A 19,389-nucleotide genomic window follows, 5' to 3' on the forward strand; every position below is an offset into this window, starting at 1 on the left:
GCAGCAATTAATAACATGATTTGACGGTATAGTAAAAATGTTGATCTATAATAATCGTTTCTCACAAAAAAGGAAAGACCCTTCAACTTAGACACTTAGACTTTAAGCCTGATACTGTCTTAATGTAAACTAAGAGGGAGCATCCAAAACCAACAGACTGAAGTATAAACTTTTTTTTTTTTTTTTTTTTTTTAGCTTGGGTAATCGAATCTTGATTTTTAAATAGCATTTAGTCCTTGGATATAATATACTACCTAGTGCTCAGCCAATTATCCATCATTATCTCTTGGACTCTGTAATTGGATGAACAAGAAACTATTTATAATAATAAGTTTGTTCCTAATTGTCTGCTTGCTGGAGTCTGGGATGTACACGCAGTCATACTGAACTGAAAGGAAAGTGCTTACTGAAGCCCTCCCTTTGTTTGCTCGGCGCCTTCCAACAGTGCGCCCACAGCAGCCCTCCATACCTGCACAGTCCAGAGCATCCTACCCAGCTCACTGAAACAACAGCCATTTTTCCTGACGTCCATGACTGGGCAACATAAATCTTTCTTGCTCTAAGACAGAGCCACCATTGAACCTCACCCATCCCCTGCAGGCTGTGCAGACACAGAACTATCTTTACTGCATAACTCAAGCAAATTATTTGCCTTCTGGAATTTCCATTAGCTCTCACCACTTGGCTCCTTAATTTATCCCACTGCTGGCTTTATTTTTCAGTAATTCTTTGGTCCTTATGGTCTTTATTTCATAAGCATGCCCCCATACTTTGTAGCCCCAGCCTCTAGCACACATAATGCATGTTCTAAGAGGTTTAAATTGAAAAGCAACACAGGTCATTATTGGCCTATTTTCTGTTTTCATTATCAATAAAACAATAGATCAGCATTTGCATGCTATGTGGGACCTTCAGGTCAGAACATGTGCTGTCATTATCTTCAAACCAAGTTGCCTCCTGGCCCTCTAATACAGATGGCACAATGAACCATCAGAAGGAAAATGGAACAGTGAGACCCAGTCATAGAGTGGGCTGCTGACCTGGGCTGCTGAGTTGTGGCTCCCTGAAAATGTCCCTTTGAATGTAGTGGCGCCCGGATGGCAGAGATCACAGATCATGACAGAACATAAATTCTTCTCCTAATGAGATTAGTAGGCAGACAAAACAAATGTCCTGCTGTTATATTAGAGGCAGCTATAATCTGGTGTTTTCCTTGGAAATGATCATTTCTTCTGCAGCCGGGGACCCATGTGCAACTAACTTGAATGCAACAGATTCCATTTAGTCACACAGTTATTTTTCATCCCCCTCTGTCTTCTTAATGGCAGACTGGGGGAGGCATCTAAACGTTGGGAGTCTTAAAGACTATTGCCAATGTGAATAATGGAAGTCTATGTTCATGGTCATCAATCGTGGTCCCCAGACTCCCTTTTGCAGGCAAGTTCTGTGCAGCTCCCCCTCCAGGTTCTAAGCCACAGCCCTGCTGGGGAGGAAGTGTTGTGACCCACTAGGTCCTCTCACGTTAGCCTTCGGGATCAGAGGCAAGATAGACTCACTATTGTACTGAAGGTACTTAGTAATCTATCTTTACTGCAGCTCTACTACTTAAAACCGGTGGAAACCAGTATCACATATTAAGGAGACTTAAGAGAAAAAAAGCCCAGATCAGGTGAATGGAGAAACAAAAGCGCTGAGGATGGAGCTTGATCGTAATGGACTTCTGAGTGTGCAAAGAAGGCACCCTCACCTGGCACAACAATACCCTCCTCATTAAAAATGCAAGATAGCATCTCCTCCTGGATCCTTTCCATAGAACTTGATGCAAGTTCATGGGCTGTGCCAGTTGGACAAGTGAGTGCATTTCATAAAAGCCTTCTGGGAAATAATTGGAGTTTGCCCTGAAAAGTCACCAAGCACATTAAGAGGTCCTTTCGGAAGAAATGGGGAATCAGAGTCTGAATTTAGGCGGATCTGACACTTTTACATAGAAAGGATCATCTGCGTTTTCTGAAGTTGGGGCCTTTCTACGCAGCTACATACGAGACATCTCTGTTTTCCTCACCCACAGTTATCTCAGCTCGCAGCATTTGACATCTTGTTGCTCTTAGGTTGTAAATGGACCACAGAAATCTTAGATTTGCATAGGTGTTTTTACATTGTCAATGGCAGACTGTAAGCATCTTTTACCTATTGAAAGACTCTCCTTCCCATACTGATGCTTCCTTCCAAATACCCAAAATACAGACACAATTACACTGGGGTGTGTGTGTGTGTGTGTGTGTGTGTGTGTGTGTGATTATATTTTGGCTCAAATTAATAACTGTTTTCCTTTTAACTTTCCACTTCTCAAAGGCTTGGAGTTGCACCTCTGGCTTGAGACTTTCTATGTTTGCAAACATTCAGTCACTGCCCTCAAACAGTGAGTGGCTCTGTTGCCTGTTAACCCCTTGCCAAACAAAGTGCCTGTTTTAATGCCAGTGGATGACCCCCAGCCCATGCATCTGCACTCTCCCATTTACCCTTTCATTTCCAACTCTTTCTCATTGTTGTTATGGGTGTGCCCACATTCCACTGGTCTTCATGGTGCACAATGTCCTTGAAGGAATCTCTCAGCTCTTACTTGCTTACCTCATACAGATGGACTTGTTCTTGGGTGACTGCAAAGATCAGTAGCACGTTGTTTTGTACCAGTTTATCAATGAGTTGGCCGATAGTTGGATATTCCTAAAATCGATACATTGATTAAAAATAATATTCTAACAAAAGAAGGTAAAAATTTGACAATGTTCCTTTCACAGTTGAGAGAGTCGATATTCACAGGAGTTTTATCTGTTGTTTTCAGGAAACACACATTACTAGTGTTATTCACTTATCTCAGGAATGGTCCCAAGTCTTGTAAGTTCAGGGAAGTCCTAAGAACAGACTGGCGGTATGCCACACCAGGCCATCTTACTCCTAAGCAGGCCCCTTGGAATTTATCTCAAGACTTCTACTGTGCCATATTATCTTCCCCAAGTGCCACTCAGTAGCAGGTAGGAATGTAAGGCCAGAGGGCGGAGTGGGTTGACTATGATGTACGCGACTGAGGTGGCTCTTGTAAGTCTTACTGGAATTGAACAAGGTGACGTGGAGCTTGAGGACAGGATGGAGTGCTGATAAATAACACACTATAATTCCACAGCTGTCTGATCTGAGACAGCCCTACACCAGTTCTCGGGGTTGGTTTTATTGCCTTTGCAATGTCATAAATTGGTGGTCTGAGATCCTATAAACTTTTTTTGTTTTTTTGTTTTTAAACACAGCATGACTGAAAACAATTTGTCTTTCTGCCACAGATACAATCACTCCTAAGAAATGTGAATAATTTTTTAAAAAAGAAGTTATTAATTATCAAGTTTACAGATGAGTCTATTTTTTGAGTGTAGAAAACATGAAACACGCTTGCCTCCCCTAGGATTTCAAAAGTGGGTAGTACACAAAGAGGAGGGGCAGAGGAAGGAGGAGCCCATGACCGATTAAAGTGCTAGGCATGTGGGCATGACTGTAGTCTGTCATCGGAGTGAAAGCATTGACAGAGAAGCCTTCTGTTCACGGATGCAGGATGCTATTATATTCTCAGGACTGCTAGAGTATTCTTGTTTGAGACTATCATTAGGTACAAGGTTCAAGGGGGGCAAAAGGTGTTCCTCTTGCTATATTACCCAGGGGGAACTTCCCAACTGTGACTCAGGCTATGAATGCTGTTTTTGTTTTTAATTGCATTTAGATTTTTATTTTTCTAATGATTTATTTATTTTTATTTATGTCTGTATGAGAGTGTTGGATCCTCTGGAGTTTCAGTCAGTCAGAAGCTGCTAGGAATTGAACCCACATCCTTGGGAAGAACAGCCAGTGCTCTTAACTCCTGAGCCATCTCTCCAGCCTCCACATGACCAGATAATGGAATTTTTCCTTAGTCTGACATATTCAGTGCCTTTTACTTTTCAATTGTCCAAACTTTAAGCATCCTTCACTCTAAAGTGCAAGGCCCTTCAGTGCTTATCCTACTTCCATAGGTGCACACCTGTATACAGTTTCATGTGGAACCAGGGTCATACCACACAGCCCACACAGGATGCTGTTTTATGTTTGGGTGAGATCTCTTACTTTAGTTCTCACAATTCTATTGAAAACGCAAGGCCAGAAGCAGCTGGTGTTTGGTGGTCCCAGGAATCTGGCTTGGCTTTCAGCACATGGAAGAATTTACAGGACTCAGAGGGGTTGAAATGGCTCACGGCTTCTGTGCTTATGCAGAAATCTACTCTGAATACTGAGCCAAACATTTATTAAATGAGAACGACATATGAGGTAGCGGGTGTTGTTTGGTTCTATGATCTTTTTGTTCCAAGATCTCTGGTATGGGGCATGGTTAATGGCAAAGGGAGCCTTTCCTGGAAACTTGTTGACTAAAAGATAAACCATGGCAATAATCATTATGATTCTCACTATTGCCGATAAGAGACCATGTATGTTCAGGGTCTAAAACTACTCAAAGATAAAGGAGAAATCTAAGTTGAAGTCCAGAATTAGGTCAAAGAATGACCTAAATTTGTGAACTAGTAAAGTCTGTATAAGATAGCCTTTTTTTAAAATTGACATTGCAACTCCAGATTTCCCCCCTCTTCTTCCTGTGCATACTTCTATAAATCATCATTTGAAGAGCCATGTTACCTCTTGTGTTAAATATACATAATATGACTTTCCAAGGCTGGTGCTTTTTCTTTTCTTTTTTTTAAAGAATTATTTATTTATTGTATGTATATAAGTACATTGTAGCTGTCTTTAGACACACCAGAAGAGGGTGTCAGATCTTATTACAGATGGTTGTGAGCCACCATGGACTTGCTGGGAATTGAACTCAGAACCACTGGAAGAGCAGTCAGTGCTCTTAACCACTGAGCCATCTCTCCAGCCCAGGCTGATGCTTTTGTTGGTACCCACTGAGCTGTCAGGAAACAAAGATACAAATCTAGGCTGTGAGGAAAGTGCCATGAGTCAGAGAAGAGTGAGCACATTTCCATACAGAGATGGGCACGAAGACATCCATAAATAAAGGCAAAATGAGAAGTGACTGCTTTGGGATCTAGCGGAGGTCAGTGTAGGCTCTCTGGGTTTTAAAGCGCAATTTAGTTTCTTGAGTACAGGGAGTAACCTTTCCAAGCACAGCAGCCTCATGGTCTATTAATAGAAACAACAGTTGGACAGAGAGTCCCGTTAAAGATCAGATGAGACCACTTGAGGCAAAGACCTCTGAAATTTTTACTTTGTTTGACAACAGTCAAGTTTTTCTTTTTTAAAAATGTTACCAGCATTTTTCAACCACAGAAAATAAGCTATGGGTTACTAAGCACCAACCAAGGAGGACTTGATTAACTGTTCCAAAGAGAGCATGGTGGTTGTGGCAATGCTCAAAACTCCCTCAGTGGTACTATGTTGACCTGGACTGGGGTTGAGAAGAGAGAGCTCCCTGAACTGCTTTTTGTTGGCCTTGGGGTCTCTGAGAAGCTAGGAGGATCTCGGCTAAATCTGACATAGCAGTTTTAGACTCTCAACATAGGTCCACCTAGTGGAGGTCACCTGGCTTCTGTGGGGAACTGTGATGCAGGTGAGATGAAAGAAAGCAATTTCTAGCTCCCAAAGCAGGAAATAACACACGATTTTCATTAAGCAGGAGTCATTTTATATGGCTTCATAGCAGTTGCCACCACGGGGGCCAACTTGTGGCTCAGAAAGCTGAAGACACTGAAGGTTACCTACCAAGACAGTTGACATGGAATATTCATTCCTGTGGTCCAAGTGACAGAGTCCATCATTGGGAATGACAATGCCTGCCAGCTTGCTGTCCATTCCAAAATGAGAATCGGCATCACTCACAAAAACCAGGAGGTGGAGCGAGTCATTGCGCCAGCCAATCTTTTCCTAGGGTGAGAGGAAAGCCATTGGGTACAAGGAGATGGGCCGAGCCGAGCTGAGGAATATGAAGCTTTTCCCGTTTGGATCCTGAGCAGTGCCTGGAGAGCCCATTCTAGCCTTTCTATTCATAGAGAATGAATAGTTTATTAGAGACATGAAAACCCATAGCATTTGCTTTTTCCTGGACAACTTTCAGATTTTCTTTTTGCATCACAAAAAGTAGTTCCAGTACAAGCGGTGGTTTGCCTTGACTTCTAGCTATTGATCTTAATTGCTCAGCTCTCACTTCATGAGGGGGGAAAATAAGAAGAGGTAGTGAGGAAGGTCACAGACATTGCAAATTCAAGCTAAATGCAATGCAAATTGGTTATAAAGTAAGTCTGTTTCATTAAAGTGTCACCCAACATTTAGGCACGTATTTCTAACCATGTCACCTAAAAATTATAAACCTAACAGAAGTACAAGAGCTGCTGATTGAAATGGCCCCAGGGTCCTGCCTACTGAGATTGCCACAGTCTGTGTGTTTAGCATCAATCTCCCAGAACTAATATAAGTCTAGGAAGCCTTTGAGCAAAAAGTCATCTTGGCTGTGTGGCCTACCTATTCCTTTCCTTCCTGCTTTGACTCCCTGACCCTTCTGCTTTCTTGGAGCCTTAGCCCTGCCTGTCTCCCTGTATGTCCCACGAAGGACTGATGTCTAGATGGACAGTCATTCTCCTAAGTATTCCTCAAGCAGTGAAGGAAGAGCTGAGTCCTGACAGTGCTGTAGAGACCGTGCAACCTATGATCCTCATTTTATTAGTTCAAAACAATAGATTCTTATCTTGAGCTGTATAATCAAACTCTGCCTCTAAAAGCCAAGCTAGCTCATTGGTAGAGTTGCTATACTGTTTGCCTACCATGTGAAAGGCCCCACACCATAAAAAATAAAAAAGGCAAAAAAAAAAAACCCAAACAAATTATGTAACTATGTGTTGTATACTAATTTTAAATTTGTTTATTAATGTTCTGTCTTTAATTTTTCCTAATAGTTAATTGAAAAACAACCAATCTGATATTTGAGCCAAAATTTTCTTATACTAGAAGATTTTTATTTGAATATTCAAATATCAGATATATGAAACAATTCCCCACTTCAACATGATAAAATTATTTAATAGACATTTTATCTTTTAAGAAAAGGAGCAAATGTAGAAATATGCTAATCAAAGGAAAGTCAATTGGCTAAGCTTTCCAGAGCAGATTTATTAATAAAAGCAGAAATTTATGTTAATAGGATGGATCACTGACACCCCCCACTCCTCATCTCCTCACCCCCAAACCCCTCATCGCCCCCCATACCTTACACACAGCAGCCTGCATGATTGCATCAAATCCACCTTCAGGTGTGTCAATATTAGCAGAAATCTTCTGTTTCCTCACAATTTCATTGAATCTCTCGGCATCATCAGTTAATGGCAAAATGTGCTTGAATCCAAATGTAGGTAAGCAGAAATAGGGGATACTACTACAAAAGGAATATAGAAAAAAAATCAACTGTGGTCCAGGACAGTTAGTAGGTCTGATAGTTTAGGAATGTTTCCTGAAATAATGACTGATTTTTCTAAACGGCCTCACTCTGTGACTTGGCCACAAATCTTTCAGTTAAGGTTGCCACCTTCTCTGTGTTGATCATTAACTAACATCTATTTGAAGCTGCTGTGTATTGTCATGCACTGGCTCAGACTGGGGCGGCAAGTAATCCAGACTCTAGACCTCGTTCCAGGGTGTGTAGTCAGTTCTTACTATTGCCTATCAGCCCAACCAAAAGCTACTTGATAAGTTACATTTACCTGATAACAGCTGCATTGTGTTGCTTTGAACTCGAATATCTTGACTTGTTATTAAGCATGAGTCATTCTGTAACAGTGGAGAGAGGAACATGTCTCCTTCTTCCTCTGCTCCCAACCTCTGGTGGAATCACTATGCCTGACATTAAGCTGTACTACAGAACAATTGTGATAAAAACTGATGGTACTGGTACAGAGCCAGCCAGGTAGATCAATGGAATAGAATTGAAGACCCAGAAATGAACCCACACACCTATGGTCACTTGATCTTTGACAAGGGAGCTAAAACCAACCAGTGGAAAAAAAGTCAGCATCTTCAACAATTGGTGCTGGCACAACTGGCGGTTATCTTGTAGAAGAATGCGAATTGATCCATCCCTATCTCCTTGTACTAAGGTCAAGTCTAAGTGGATCAAAGACCTCCACATAAAACCAGAGACACTGAAATTAATAGAGGAGAAAGTGGGGAAAAGCCTTGAAGATATGGGGACAGGAGAAAAATTCCTAAACAGAACAACAATGGCTTGTGCTGTAAGATCAAGAATTGACAAATGGGACCTCATAAAATTGCAAAGCTTCTGTAAAGCAAAAGATACTATCAGTAAGACAAAAAGGCCACCAACAGATTGGGAAAGGATTTTTACCAATCCTAAATCTGATAGGGGACTAATATTCAATATATACAAAGAGCTCAAGAAGCTGGACTCCAGAAATTCAAATATCCCCATTAAAAATGGGGTACAGGGCTAAACAAAGAATTCTCAACTGAGGAATACCGAATGGTTGAGAAGCACCTGAAAAAATGTTCAACATCCTTAATCATCAGGGAAATGCAAATCAAAACAACCCTGAGATTCCACTTCACTCCAGTCAGAATGACTAAGATCAAAAATTCAGGTGACAGCAGATGCTGGCAAGGATGTGGAGAAAGAGGAACACTCCTCCATTGCTGGTGGGATTGCAAGCTTGTACAACCAATCTGGTGGTTTCTCAGAAAATTGGACATAATACTACCGGAAGATCCAGCAATACCTCTCCTGTGCATATACCCAGAAGATGTTCCAACTCATAATAAGAACACATACTCCACTATGTTCATAGCAGTCCTATTTATAATAGCCAGAAGCTGGAAAGAACCCAGATGTCCCCCAACAGAGGAATGGATACAGAAAATGTGGTACGTTTACACAATGGAGTACTACTCAGCTATTAAAAACAATGAATTTATGAAATTCTTGGACAAATGGATGTATCTGGAGGATATCATCCTGAGTGAGGTAACCCAATCACAAAAGAAGTCATTAGATGTGCACTCACTGATAAGTGGATATTAGCCCAGAAACTTAGAATACCCAAGATACAATTTGCAAAACACAAGAAAATCAAGAAGAGGGAAGACCAACAGGTGGATACTTCATTCCTCCTTAGAATAGGGAACAAAATACCCATGAAAGGAGCTACAGAGACAAAGTTTGGAGCTAAGACGAAAGGACGGACTATCCAGAGACTACCCCACCCGGGGATCCATCCCATAATCAGCCACCAAACCCAGACACTATTGCATATGCCAACAAGATTTTGCTGAAGGGACCCTGGTATAGCTGTCTCGTATGAGGCTATGCCAGTGCCTGGCAAATACAGAAGTGGATGCTCACAGTCATCTATAGGATGGATCACAGGGCCCCCAATGGAGAAGCTAGAGAAAGTACCCAAGGAGCTGAAGGGGTCTACAACCCTATAGGTGGAACAACAATATGAACTAACCAGTACCCCCAGAGCTCGTGTCTCTAGCTGCATATGTAGCAGAATATGGCCTAATTGGTATTGAGAAGAGAGTCCCCTTGGTATTGCAAACTTTATATGCCCCAGTACAGGGGAATGCCAGGGCCAAGAAGTGGGAGTGGGTGGGTAGGGGGGCAGGGCAGGGGTAGGGTATAGGGAACTTTTGGGATATCATTTGAAGTGTAAATAAAGAAAATATCTAATAAAATTTTTTCTACTGAAAAAAAGGGGGGGGGCACAGCTCTTGGTTCTGGTCTTAGTATTTCTATTGCTGTGGTAAAATACAATGACCAAAAGCTACTTGGGAAGGAAAGAGTTTCATTCATCTTGCAGCTTGTAGACTATAACCCAGAGAAGACAAGGCAAAAGCCTGAGGAAGAAAATGATGTGGAGGCCCTAGAGAAGTCCTGTTGACTTACTTGATCCTTAAGACTTATTCAGCCTGCTTTCTTATAGTACACAGGACTACCAGCCCAGGGGTGGCACCTGACATAGTGAACTGGGCTCTTCTATATCAGTTGTCAAGAAAAATAAAATGCACCACAGGGCTTGCCTGCAGACCAATCTGGTGGAGGCATTTTCTCAGTTGCGAGTTTCTCTTCTAAAATGACTCTAGCTCTACCAAGTTGACCTAACTCTAGGCAACAATGTTTCCAACCCCACAGTGATCGACTCTCTCTGAAGACCAACCCAGAACTAAACTGTCTTGGTAGAATGAACGCTGCGTCAAAGAAACACAGAAAATGAGGAGAACTGATAGAGGGTTCAGCCACATTCATCTTTAGAAGCCGATTATTTGCTGTGCACCGAACTCTGGAAAAGGTATTCAACCCTTTTTAACTTTGGGCTTTACTTTGAAAAAACAAACAACAAATGAAGCCGATGGTAGAGACCCAGGTTGTCTTTGAACTATGAGGGCTCCAGCATCACTGGTAGAAGTGAAAGATCCAGTACACTACTTCAGACCATCTGTTGAAATCCTAAGGGCAGCCTCAGCAATCTGTGCATCAAGCCTTTCAGATGCAGGCTAAGCTTTGCTAACCATTTGTGTAGAAAAGTAGAGGAGCAATGAGGAGCCTCGCTAACAGTGTGGTATATTGCCTTAGGCTAGCAGGTTGACTGCCATGGAGCCTACACAGTTCTCTGGCCTCTGCTGTACAGCTCTAACAGTTGGTCTGTCAGCACACCAAGAACAGGTACACCTACCAGACTCGGGCTTGTTTTACTACATCCACTAGTTGAGGTGGACCTTGATCCTCATTATTTTTAGATTCTGTATTTTTTAATTCACCAAATCACCTACTTGCTAAAGTATATCCAAATCACCAAGCATGTGTTTGTGTGTGTGTGTGTGTGTGTGTGTGTGTGTGTGTGTGTGTGTGTGTGTGTGTGTATGTGTGTATTTGCTACTTTGGTAAAGACAGGGTCTTACTAACTAACTGAGGCTGGGTTTGAACTCCCTGAATAGCCCAGGCATGTGTTGAACATGTCATCCTCCTGCCTCAGCCTCCTAGGTAGCTGAATAACTTGCCTAAACCCAGTATGTATATCATTTCTTATTCACAGATGTGAACAGAGAAAGGAAACAAGGTTTCCCTACACAAATTCCTAGCAAAGTGAGGCTCTGCTTCTCCTTCAGTCCAGGCACACCCAGCACAGACAGACAAATGTCCCTTTGATAGCCTAGTCAGTGCCATCTGGGTTAATTTTCATTTTCCCTGCGTTTTATCCATGACTTCACTGTTTGAAGTGGTTCACACGTCTAATACTGTGTTCCTAATAAAGCTAGACTACTAAAGCTGTCTAGTGTTCCTAAGTGCAACAAGGCTGTTGAGTACTTTGTGTAGAAATAAACTTCCTGCAGACACCACAGTTCAGTGGTAATGCATCGACAATACTGATTAAATCAAATGTCCTTAGACTGAGACACAAGTAAAATGAAGGTGCTTATCAGTATATTAATTGAAGTAAACACTCACAGGATCCTAATTCCTTGTGGAGCAATGTTCAGTACATTACAGGCTAATCAGTACCATGAGCCATGAGAACTGAGAGGTCCACAGACCTGAGTAACTGGGGATCTTATGAGGACAAGAATGTTGATGTCCGTGAAGACTGTCATCTTTTGGTTAGTAGACGTACATAGAAAGAACTTCAGACTCTGTTCCCAAGCATAAGAACGAGATCACTGGAGAAGGCTAGCACTTACTGGCACTGCTCCAAGGTCTTAAGACAGCCATCCCCAGAACAGAAGGTCTCCCCCTCCTGCTCCTTCTTCCACTTCCTCAGCCAAAGGGAGGTTTTAGAATCCCTGGCAGCCATGGGATTGGAAACATAACAAGAGCTTTGAATAGATGTGGCCCACACTTGCCTTGCTGCTGCTCTGCTCTGTACTCCCAAGACATTCAAGGGTTGACTAGAGTTTCAGCTGTGTGGGGACACTGGAGCAAGTGTGAGTTTCCAGGTCACTGTCTCTATGTCCTCTCTGATTCAGGATGTTTATGTATAATGCTCAGAATTCAGGGTTAATTCTCTTCTCTTATCATTGAGCACTGGGTTTCTTTGAGACTGAAGTGCTGACCATGCATGGTGTCTACCTGGCAGGGTTGTTGTGAGACTTGGAAAAGATTAAAAATGCTAAATAGCACAGCATGATGAGCCATGTAAAGGTGGTGTCAGTCCCCACAGAAATCACTTCCCACAGACAAGCATGCACCCAAGGACAGAAAACAGTTTTGATCAATGATGCCACTAGAATCATGCCTTCTTTTATAAGAGTAATATAAACATAAATGTTCATTGATGAAAATATGTGTTTTATACAAACATGGGAGGGAATAAGAGAGCATTTTAATGGCTGAGAGATGTCTTATAGTTGCTTTGAGCATCATTTGTTGCTAAAATTTTTTTCTAAAAATCTGGTTATATCTTTCTTAATTGCATCACTGCGTTATATTAAGTGATAATATCTGGAATTAGTAAGAGCAGTCTATGGTATGTGCACTGTGACCTGGCATTGAATCTTTCAGACTGTTTCTACCATCCAAGAGGCATGTGATTCTCTCTCTGGTTTCTCTGACATGACATGGTGTCATTACTCTGTGACTCACCAAGGTTGTTGTAAAAATTAATGGCTTGTTTCTGTATATTTTTGAAGTAAAATATTACACAATGAAAAAACAATAAACTATGGGTACACCGTGAAATGTGCACCATGAAATGCTGCCTATTAGATATGACATGACCATTGCTATCGTGAACACAGAGCAGCTAAGGCTGTTTGCGCAAGACCCGCATGTGTGTGTGCATACACACACACACACACACACACACACACACACACAAGAATGTGCAGGGCAGTTATAAAGCACAACATCAAGAGGTGCTACTTACATTTTGTTAATTTTAAAAATAAATATTGATAAAAGAAGACTGTATTTACATATTCCCAATGTTATCTTTTTCTGGCAGAAATTATTTTTTTTGCACACAGTTTTCTTATCTTTGCAGAAAGTCCTTTGCTGGGTCCTAGTACAGAAAATCCCTTTAGCATTTTATAGTTGCCATTTGCTTTAATGTGTGATGTTTCACTGCCAATAGGAGGGCAATAGTGGGGCTGGGGCCTCTGACATGTTGAGGTAGTTACATCAAGCTCCACGCTGTGTCCTGATAGGTGTTTTTTTAGGAAGCACTGGGGAAATAATAAAAGAGGAAATGCTAGTTTCACTTGGTCGTTCTTGAGTAAATATTAAAAATCATTAATTGTATTAGCTGTGCATCTCTGAATACATGTTTTTCTTCAACACATGGAGAGTTTGCATAAAGCATCTCTGCTGCCCATGAAATACAGAGAGGAAGAAGCGTTTGCCTGGTGGAGCTGAATCGGCCCTTTTTCCTGGAACCTCATTTTCACCTTAAGGAATGATTGACAGCTAAACTTAAATTAATCCAACTTGAATATTTGGCAGACATGTTCTTAAAAACGAACAAAGGAAGACTGTCATTTCCAAGAACACAAATGCTGGCATTTGCTGTCAACAGCAAAGTTCAAGGTAACCAGAATATTTGAATTGAGGAATTGCTCCTTTGGTGCTCCCAACATTTTCCACACCTTCAAGACACATGTGATAAGGTTGTTGTGTGATACTAAGAAGCATGAGTTTTGATATCATGGATTCTGGAGCATCCAAGTAACTCAGTGAGTTCATAGGTTACAAATGACTGATGTATAACATTGCAAAGTAATGAATGGTAAGGGTCACTCACACGCAGGCAAAACAATGGACTGCGATGTAACAATAAGAAGTGTTCATTGATCCTTGTACTGGCTGGTTTTATGTGTCAACTTGACACAGGCTGGAGTTATCACAGAGAAAGGAGACTCAGTTGGGGAAATGCCTCCATGAGATCCAGCTATGGGGCATTTTCTCAATTGGTGGGGAGGGCCCCTTGTGGGTGGGACCATCCCTGGGCTGGTAGTCTTGGGTTCTATAAGAGAGCACACTGAGCAAGCCAGGGGAGGCAAGCCAGTAAGAAACATCCCTCCATGGCCTCTGCATCAGCTCCTGCTTCCTGACCTGCTTGAGTTCCAGTCCTGACTTCCTTTGGTGATGAGCAGCAACAGGGAAGTGTAAGCTGAATAAACCCTTTCCTCCCCAACTTGCTTCTTGGTCATGATGTTTTGACCAGGAATAGAAATCCTGACTAAGACAAATACTATTTCAGATTCTACACTGAAAGAGTCACCTGTCACCTAGTCTAGTGTTAGAGTAGAGAAGTGAACACAGTCATTGGAAATAGATATCAGGTGAGATTTTCCTTTGACGAATCCATTTCTGTATGAGGCTTGACTATCTTTGTGGGTTTCTACCAAAAACATTGCAATACGTCAAATGCCTAAGTGGATATAGTAATACAGTTGCCTTCCATTAAATCAGATGCTTTATAAATTGTAAATATATAGACTACTATCACTCTATTTGAGAACAAAAAAACTTGATGATTATTTTTGTTTTGAGAAATTAGTTATTATTTATTAAAACATGTTATAATAACACAGTATTTCTTATTATAAATACTAAATCAACAAATTGATGCTTATTCTATTATATTCTGACAAGGTAACTGTTAATAGGTATAACCCACATAAACTGAAGCTTCCTTAGAAGTATATCATTATCACTATCATCATCACATCATTATAAGCAGAGTCTCTTATAGGTCAAATTAGCCTTATGCTTAGGGTTCTCTTGGCTTAGCCAACTGAGGGTGGGGGCAAACAACATTCAATACCACACATGGGTGACATATTAATTGTTTTTTCATTGTTTCTGTATATATGTATGTCTAGTCTCTCCTAACATGGGATCCAGGAATTGAGCTAGGTTTGTATGGTAAGCACTTTTGGCTGTTGATGGCCCAAGAGGTGTTAATTTTTAAGGGTATAAAGGAGTCCTGAGATTTGAAAGTTTGGATACCACTAGATGGAAATAACTAGAGATGGGGTAATGAATTGATGAGAGAAAGGAATTTGATGATGCTATGGAATGTTTATTGTTCTGAACTCATTCAATCTCCTGGTTACTTTAGAGTCAATATCATCCCTATATATGGGTCAAGAGACTAAATGCAAAGGCCATTCATTGCATGTTACAAAAACTCTTCCAGGCTTTCCTCTTATCTTTTGTTGTCTTTTTTTAACTTAATAACATTTTATTCCATACTTACAAGTTTCAGTTTAGTTAAAAAAAATATCAGTTTTCATCTTGTTGTCTATATGCACTGGATGCTAATTGGATAGAGACATTTAGAAAGCTAAAGATACAATGGAAAGAAAAATACAGTGTTACAGTGTTTTTCTTTCCTTTTCTTTCCTTTTCCCTTCTTCTCTTTAAAAAAAGTATTTTCAATTTATAATTTGAATGAAAAAGTTTTCCAGGAAGAAACAAAGAAGCAGCTTTAGTCAACAAGATCCTTTCAGAAGACCAAATGCACAACCATCCCTCAGGCCTCTACAAGCTGCTCAGTGTGCAGGGCTCTCGCCTCCTCAGACCACGCTCAGGGGTTGCTAACGGCACCTGGTATTATTGAGAACTTAGCAACGTCAGATCAAATGCTTCTGTTCATGGTCTGACCCAGTCCTTACTATGAGTTCAGATTTATGACTCTCAATTTACTAAAAAAGAAACTGATGATTTGAGAGGAGAAATGACCCAGCTAAGGCCATGTTAGGAATGTCTTGATGAGCCAAGACTTCATCCAGACCTGATTCTGGGGCCTGTGCTGTCATCCAATGTGCCTGGCCACTAAAGAACTTCAGTTCCTTGTGGAATGGGGCCAGATGCCCCACCCCCAGATAGTTCAGCACCTTGTATGCTCCTTGAGACTCTGTAAAAAAATTTTTTAAGCCAACAAATGACTGAAAAACTACTTGAACAAAAGCCAAGCATGTTTGTTCAGACCAATTATCTCAGCACTTGCTCTGAGGCAAGTTGATTGCTGTAACTTTAAGGCCAGCCACTGTCCGAGGCACATTCAAGGCCAGTCTTGGCTATAGTGTGAGACTCTGTCTCAAGCAAAACAAAACAAAAAGGACAAAACAAAGGCTGCAATTAAATATATACATAGAACTAAAGGAAGAGTCAATCCATTTTGCTTTTTCTAGAAGCTTGCTTAAGGACTAGGTTTTGTTGCCAGTTCACAATGTTGTGATTCATCCCCAATTGTGCTGAATTAATTGTAGCTGTTGTTAATTTTAATTGTTTCTTTGGTAACATTCTGTAGTTGTTGGTTTTCTATTGTATGTCAAATTGCTACATCTTATCTGACCTGAGACAGGAAGAATGGTGCCCAAGGACTTGGTCCTGATGGAACTGCCTGCCATTAAAATATACTGGAGCTTGTTCCAAGAAGACACGTGATATGCCAAATAATCATGTACAAACTTCAGGCAGCTAGAGAGCTCTTCCATTTACCAAAGAAAAGGCCAGAAACAGAAGGGACACTTTTATATTAGATGAGATGGGTCTTGTAACAAATTTATTTATCTTTACAGAGGGATCTAATAATTGATAATAGCAGCCTACCTTACTAGTTACTGTTTGGTAATTTTTAAAGAATCTATTTGAATCATTTTTACTTTCCCTAGACATATACATGTCTCATGTTACAGAAATTGCTACCTAGTGTCTTTCTATTCAACAACAGAATCCTGATCCTCAGTCATGAATGTCCTTCTTTTTAGCTACCTGTGGTTATGGTCTAAGTATAAGATTGAGGGTAAAATTTCTGGCCAAACTTCTTAAATTAGGAAAATAAAATTCAGCATTCATTTATAATTAAAAGAAGAAATGTATCAAAGCAGGGCTGGAAGGGGCCTTTCTTGCCTTATAAATGAAATTGAAAAACTCACTAGCTTACAATATACCCAGTGTGAGACTGAGGCTTTCCTGGAAAACCCATTGACATGACAGAATCGGTCCTTGTACATCACATCAGTTAAAAGTCGTGCTGGTAATCCAGCCTACGGAATAAAGCAAGAAAAATAAAAAGGAGATGGCTACTGAAGAAGAAGACAGATGACGTGGCTCCAAACACAGGTTAGAATTAATGAGAGAAAAGGTGTAAAGGTTTCAGGACAAAAACGAACGTTCAAAATACGTTGCCTTTTGATAAATTACTATTGAAAACTGAGACATTAAAAAAAATCCCAAGGAATAGATGGTGTAAAGAAAGACAGAAGAAAATAAAGTGGTTTAGTGGTTTGGGTTTATTTGTTTTTTGTTTTTGTTTTTGTTTTTGTTTTTTGTTTTTTTGTTTTTGTTTTTGGGTTTTTTTGTTTTTTAACACTAAAAAACAATGAATTAGTTCTCAGAGACATTTAACAAGACTCAAAGAAGCAGAGATATGTGTTATGTGACATGACCCAAAGATTCCAGAATTTAACACATCTGTTTTCCCCAGACTGACCTATTGTTTCATTATGATCTCTTTCGGAATCTCATCATGTTTTTTACAGAAATTGATAAATTGATTTTAAAATCTCTGTAGAAATGCAAAGGATCTAGGATAATCACATAAAGGACAAAGTTGGAGGACTTACTCTCCTGGTTTCTCCTTTAATAACGCTGTTGAAGCAAGATTGAGGCATGTGCTGTTATATGAGCCAGAGTCAAGAATGAGTGAAAGAGAAGTGAGTGTCTACTTCAGACACACATGGGGCCAACTGGTTTTCACAAAGACATCAAGCTAATCCAACGTGGAAAGCCTTGCTTAACTATCAGTTCTGGAATAACCACTTCTTTGTGGAAACAAAAGAAAAAAATCTCAATGTAAAAAATCTCATTCTCAATATAAAAAATCATTTGGTTGTGATCAGGGGCCTGAATGGAAGATCTTTAACCTTAAAGTTTCTATAAAAAATTAGAAGAAATTTTTATCACTTTAGAAATAGGCCAAAGTTTCTCAGAACAACAACAAAAATGAACTAGAAATAAAAATTGATATACTGATCTTCAGCAAATATTTAAAAAGAGACATGGTTAGTATAATAAAATAAAAGCTACAAACTGGTAAAAGTATCTGAAAAACATATTGCACAAATATCTTGTATCCAAAATACGTGAAGAAGGGCAAGAGAGATGGCTCAGCAGCAGGCAAGAGCACTGACTGCTCTTGCAGAGAACCCAGGTTCAATTACCAGCACCCATACAGCAGCTCAGAACCATCTGAAACTCAGATTCCAGGGTTTCTGACACCTTCTTCTGAACTCTGAGGGCACTGAACATACGTAGTGCGTGGAACAAAACACATACATAAAATAAAATAAAATAACCCATATAAAACAATATAAATAAGGTAATAAAAGATTTTAACTAGTTAAAATATTTGAAAAGTTATTTCCCCAAATAAGACATTAGCACTCAATTTCCAAAACTCATCAAACCTCATTGTTGGCTGTATGCTTTTTTTTTCTAGATCATATGAAAACATTAGAACACATGAAAAGATGTTCAACATTGTTCATCAATGAACACAAATTAAAGCAACATCAAGGTAGCATTGCAAACCTATAACAATGCCTAAAATGAAAAGGACTGATTTTGTAGTGACAGTCTAGTAAGTTGGATGCTACTAGTGCAGCACCCATTAATGATGGTGTGGGTGTGAGCATGCAGAACGCTTGCCAACCATTCTTAGAAATAAAAGGTGCAACATCATGTAGCATTGCAAACCTATAACAATGCCTAAAATGAAAAGGACTGATAAATAAAAGGTGCCACCTCTACTTTGCAAAAGAGTCTGGTTGTTTCTTGGAAAAAAAACTTTAAAAATTAGCAGATAATTCAGCAAATATATTCTATCTATGCATCTAAGAGAAATAAAAAATACATCTTTGTAAAGATTTATATGCAAGTGGTTATACCAATATTGTTCACAATATCTAAAACATGGAAACAGCACAACTGTCCATCAATGGAAGGATGAATAAACAGTAACTGATCCATAAAGTGTGCTAAAACAGAGACAGGCTGCTGACTTGCACAACAAAATGATAAAGAAATCCAAAAGTGTTTTGTTGAATAAAAGAAGCCAGACACAAAGAGTACACACTACACACACTTACGTCTATATGAGATCCAAGAACAGGCAAAAACAATCTAAGAAATAGAAACTAGGAAGTGGGTGCTTCAGAGAAAGCAGAATTGGCTGTACTGAGTCATGAAGAATTAATCTGAGGGATGGCAAGTGTGGTATGTGGATTTCCTTGCCATACTTAAGTACCAAAACTCATCAAATAGCATCGTTGCCTATGTGCATATATATG

The 19,389-nt window shown here is 40.1% G+C and overlaps 1 protein-coding gene across 6 annotated transcripts in view; it reads right to left on the bottom strand.

The window, feature by feature from the left end:
* Itgb6 (integrin beta 6) overlaps window positions 1–19,389 on the bottom strand; it is a 124,312-nt gene that overhangs the window by 49,054 nt on the left and 55,869 nt on the right. For all 6 annotated transcript variants that reach the window (NM_001159564.1, XM_006498808.4, XM_006498809.1 and 3 more), the window contains 3 exons: window positions 7,294–7,459; window positions 5,797–5,958; window positions 2,629–2,724 (listed from right to left, as the gene is read on the bottom strand). In NM_001159564.1, coding sequence (NP_001153036.1) covers window positions 2,629–2,724; window positions 5,797–5,958; window positions 7,294–7,459 — 424 coding nt within the window. The remainder of the gene's footprint in view (window positions 1–2,628; window positions 2,725–5,796; window positions 5,959–7,293; window positions 7,460–19,389) is intronic.

This window comes from Mus musculus, chromosome 2, assembly GCF_000001635.26.
Source record: "Mus musculus strain C57BL/6J chromosome 2, GRCm38.p6 C57BL/6J".
In the NCBI taxonomy this organism is placed as follows: domain Eukaryota; kingdom Metazoa; phylum Chordata; class Mammalia; order Rodentia; family Muridae; genus Mus; species Mus musculus.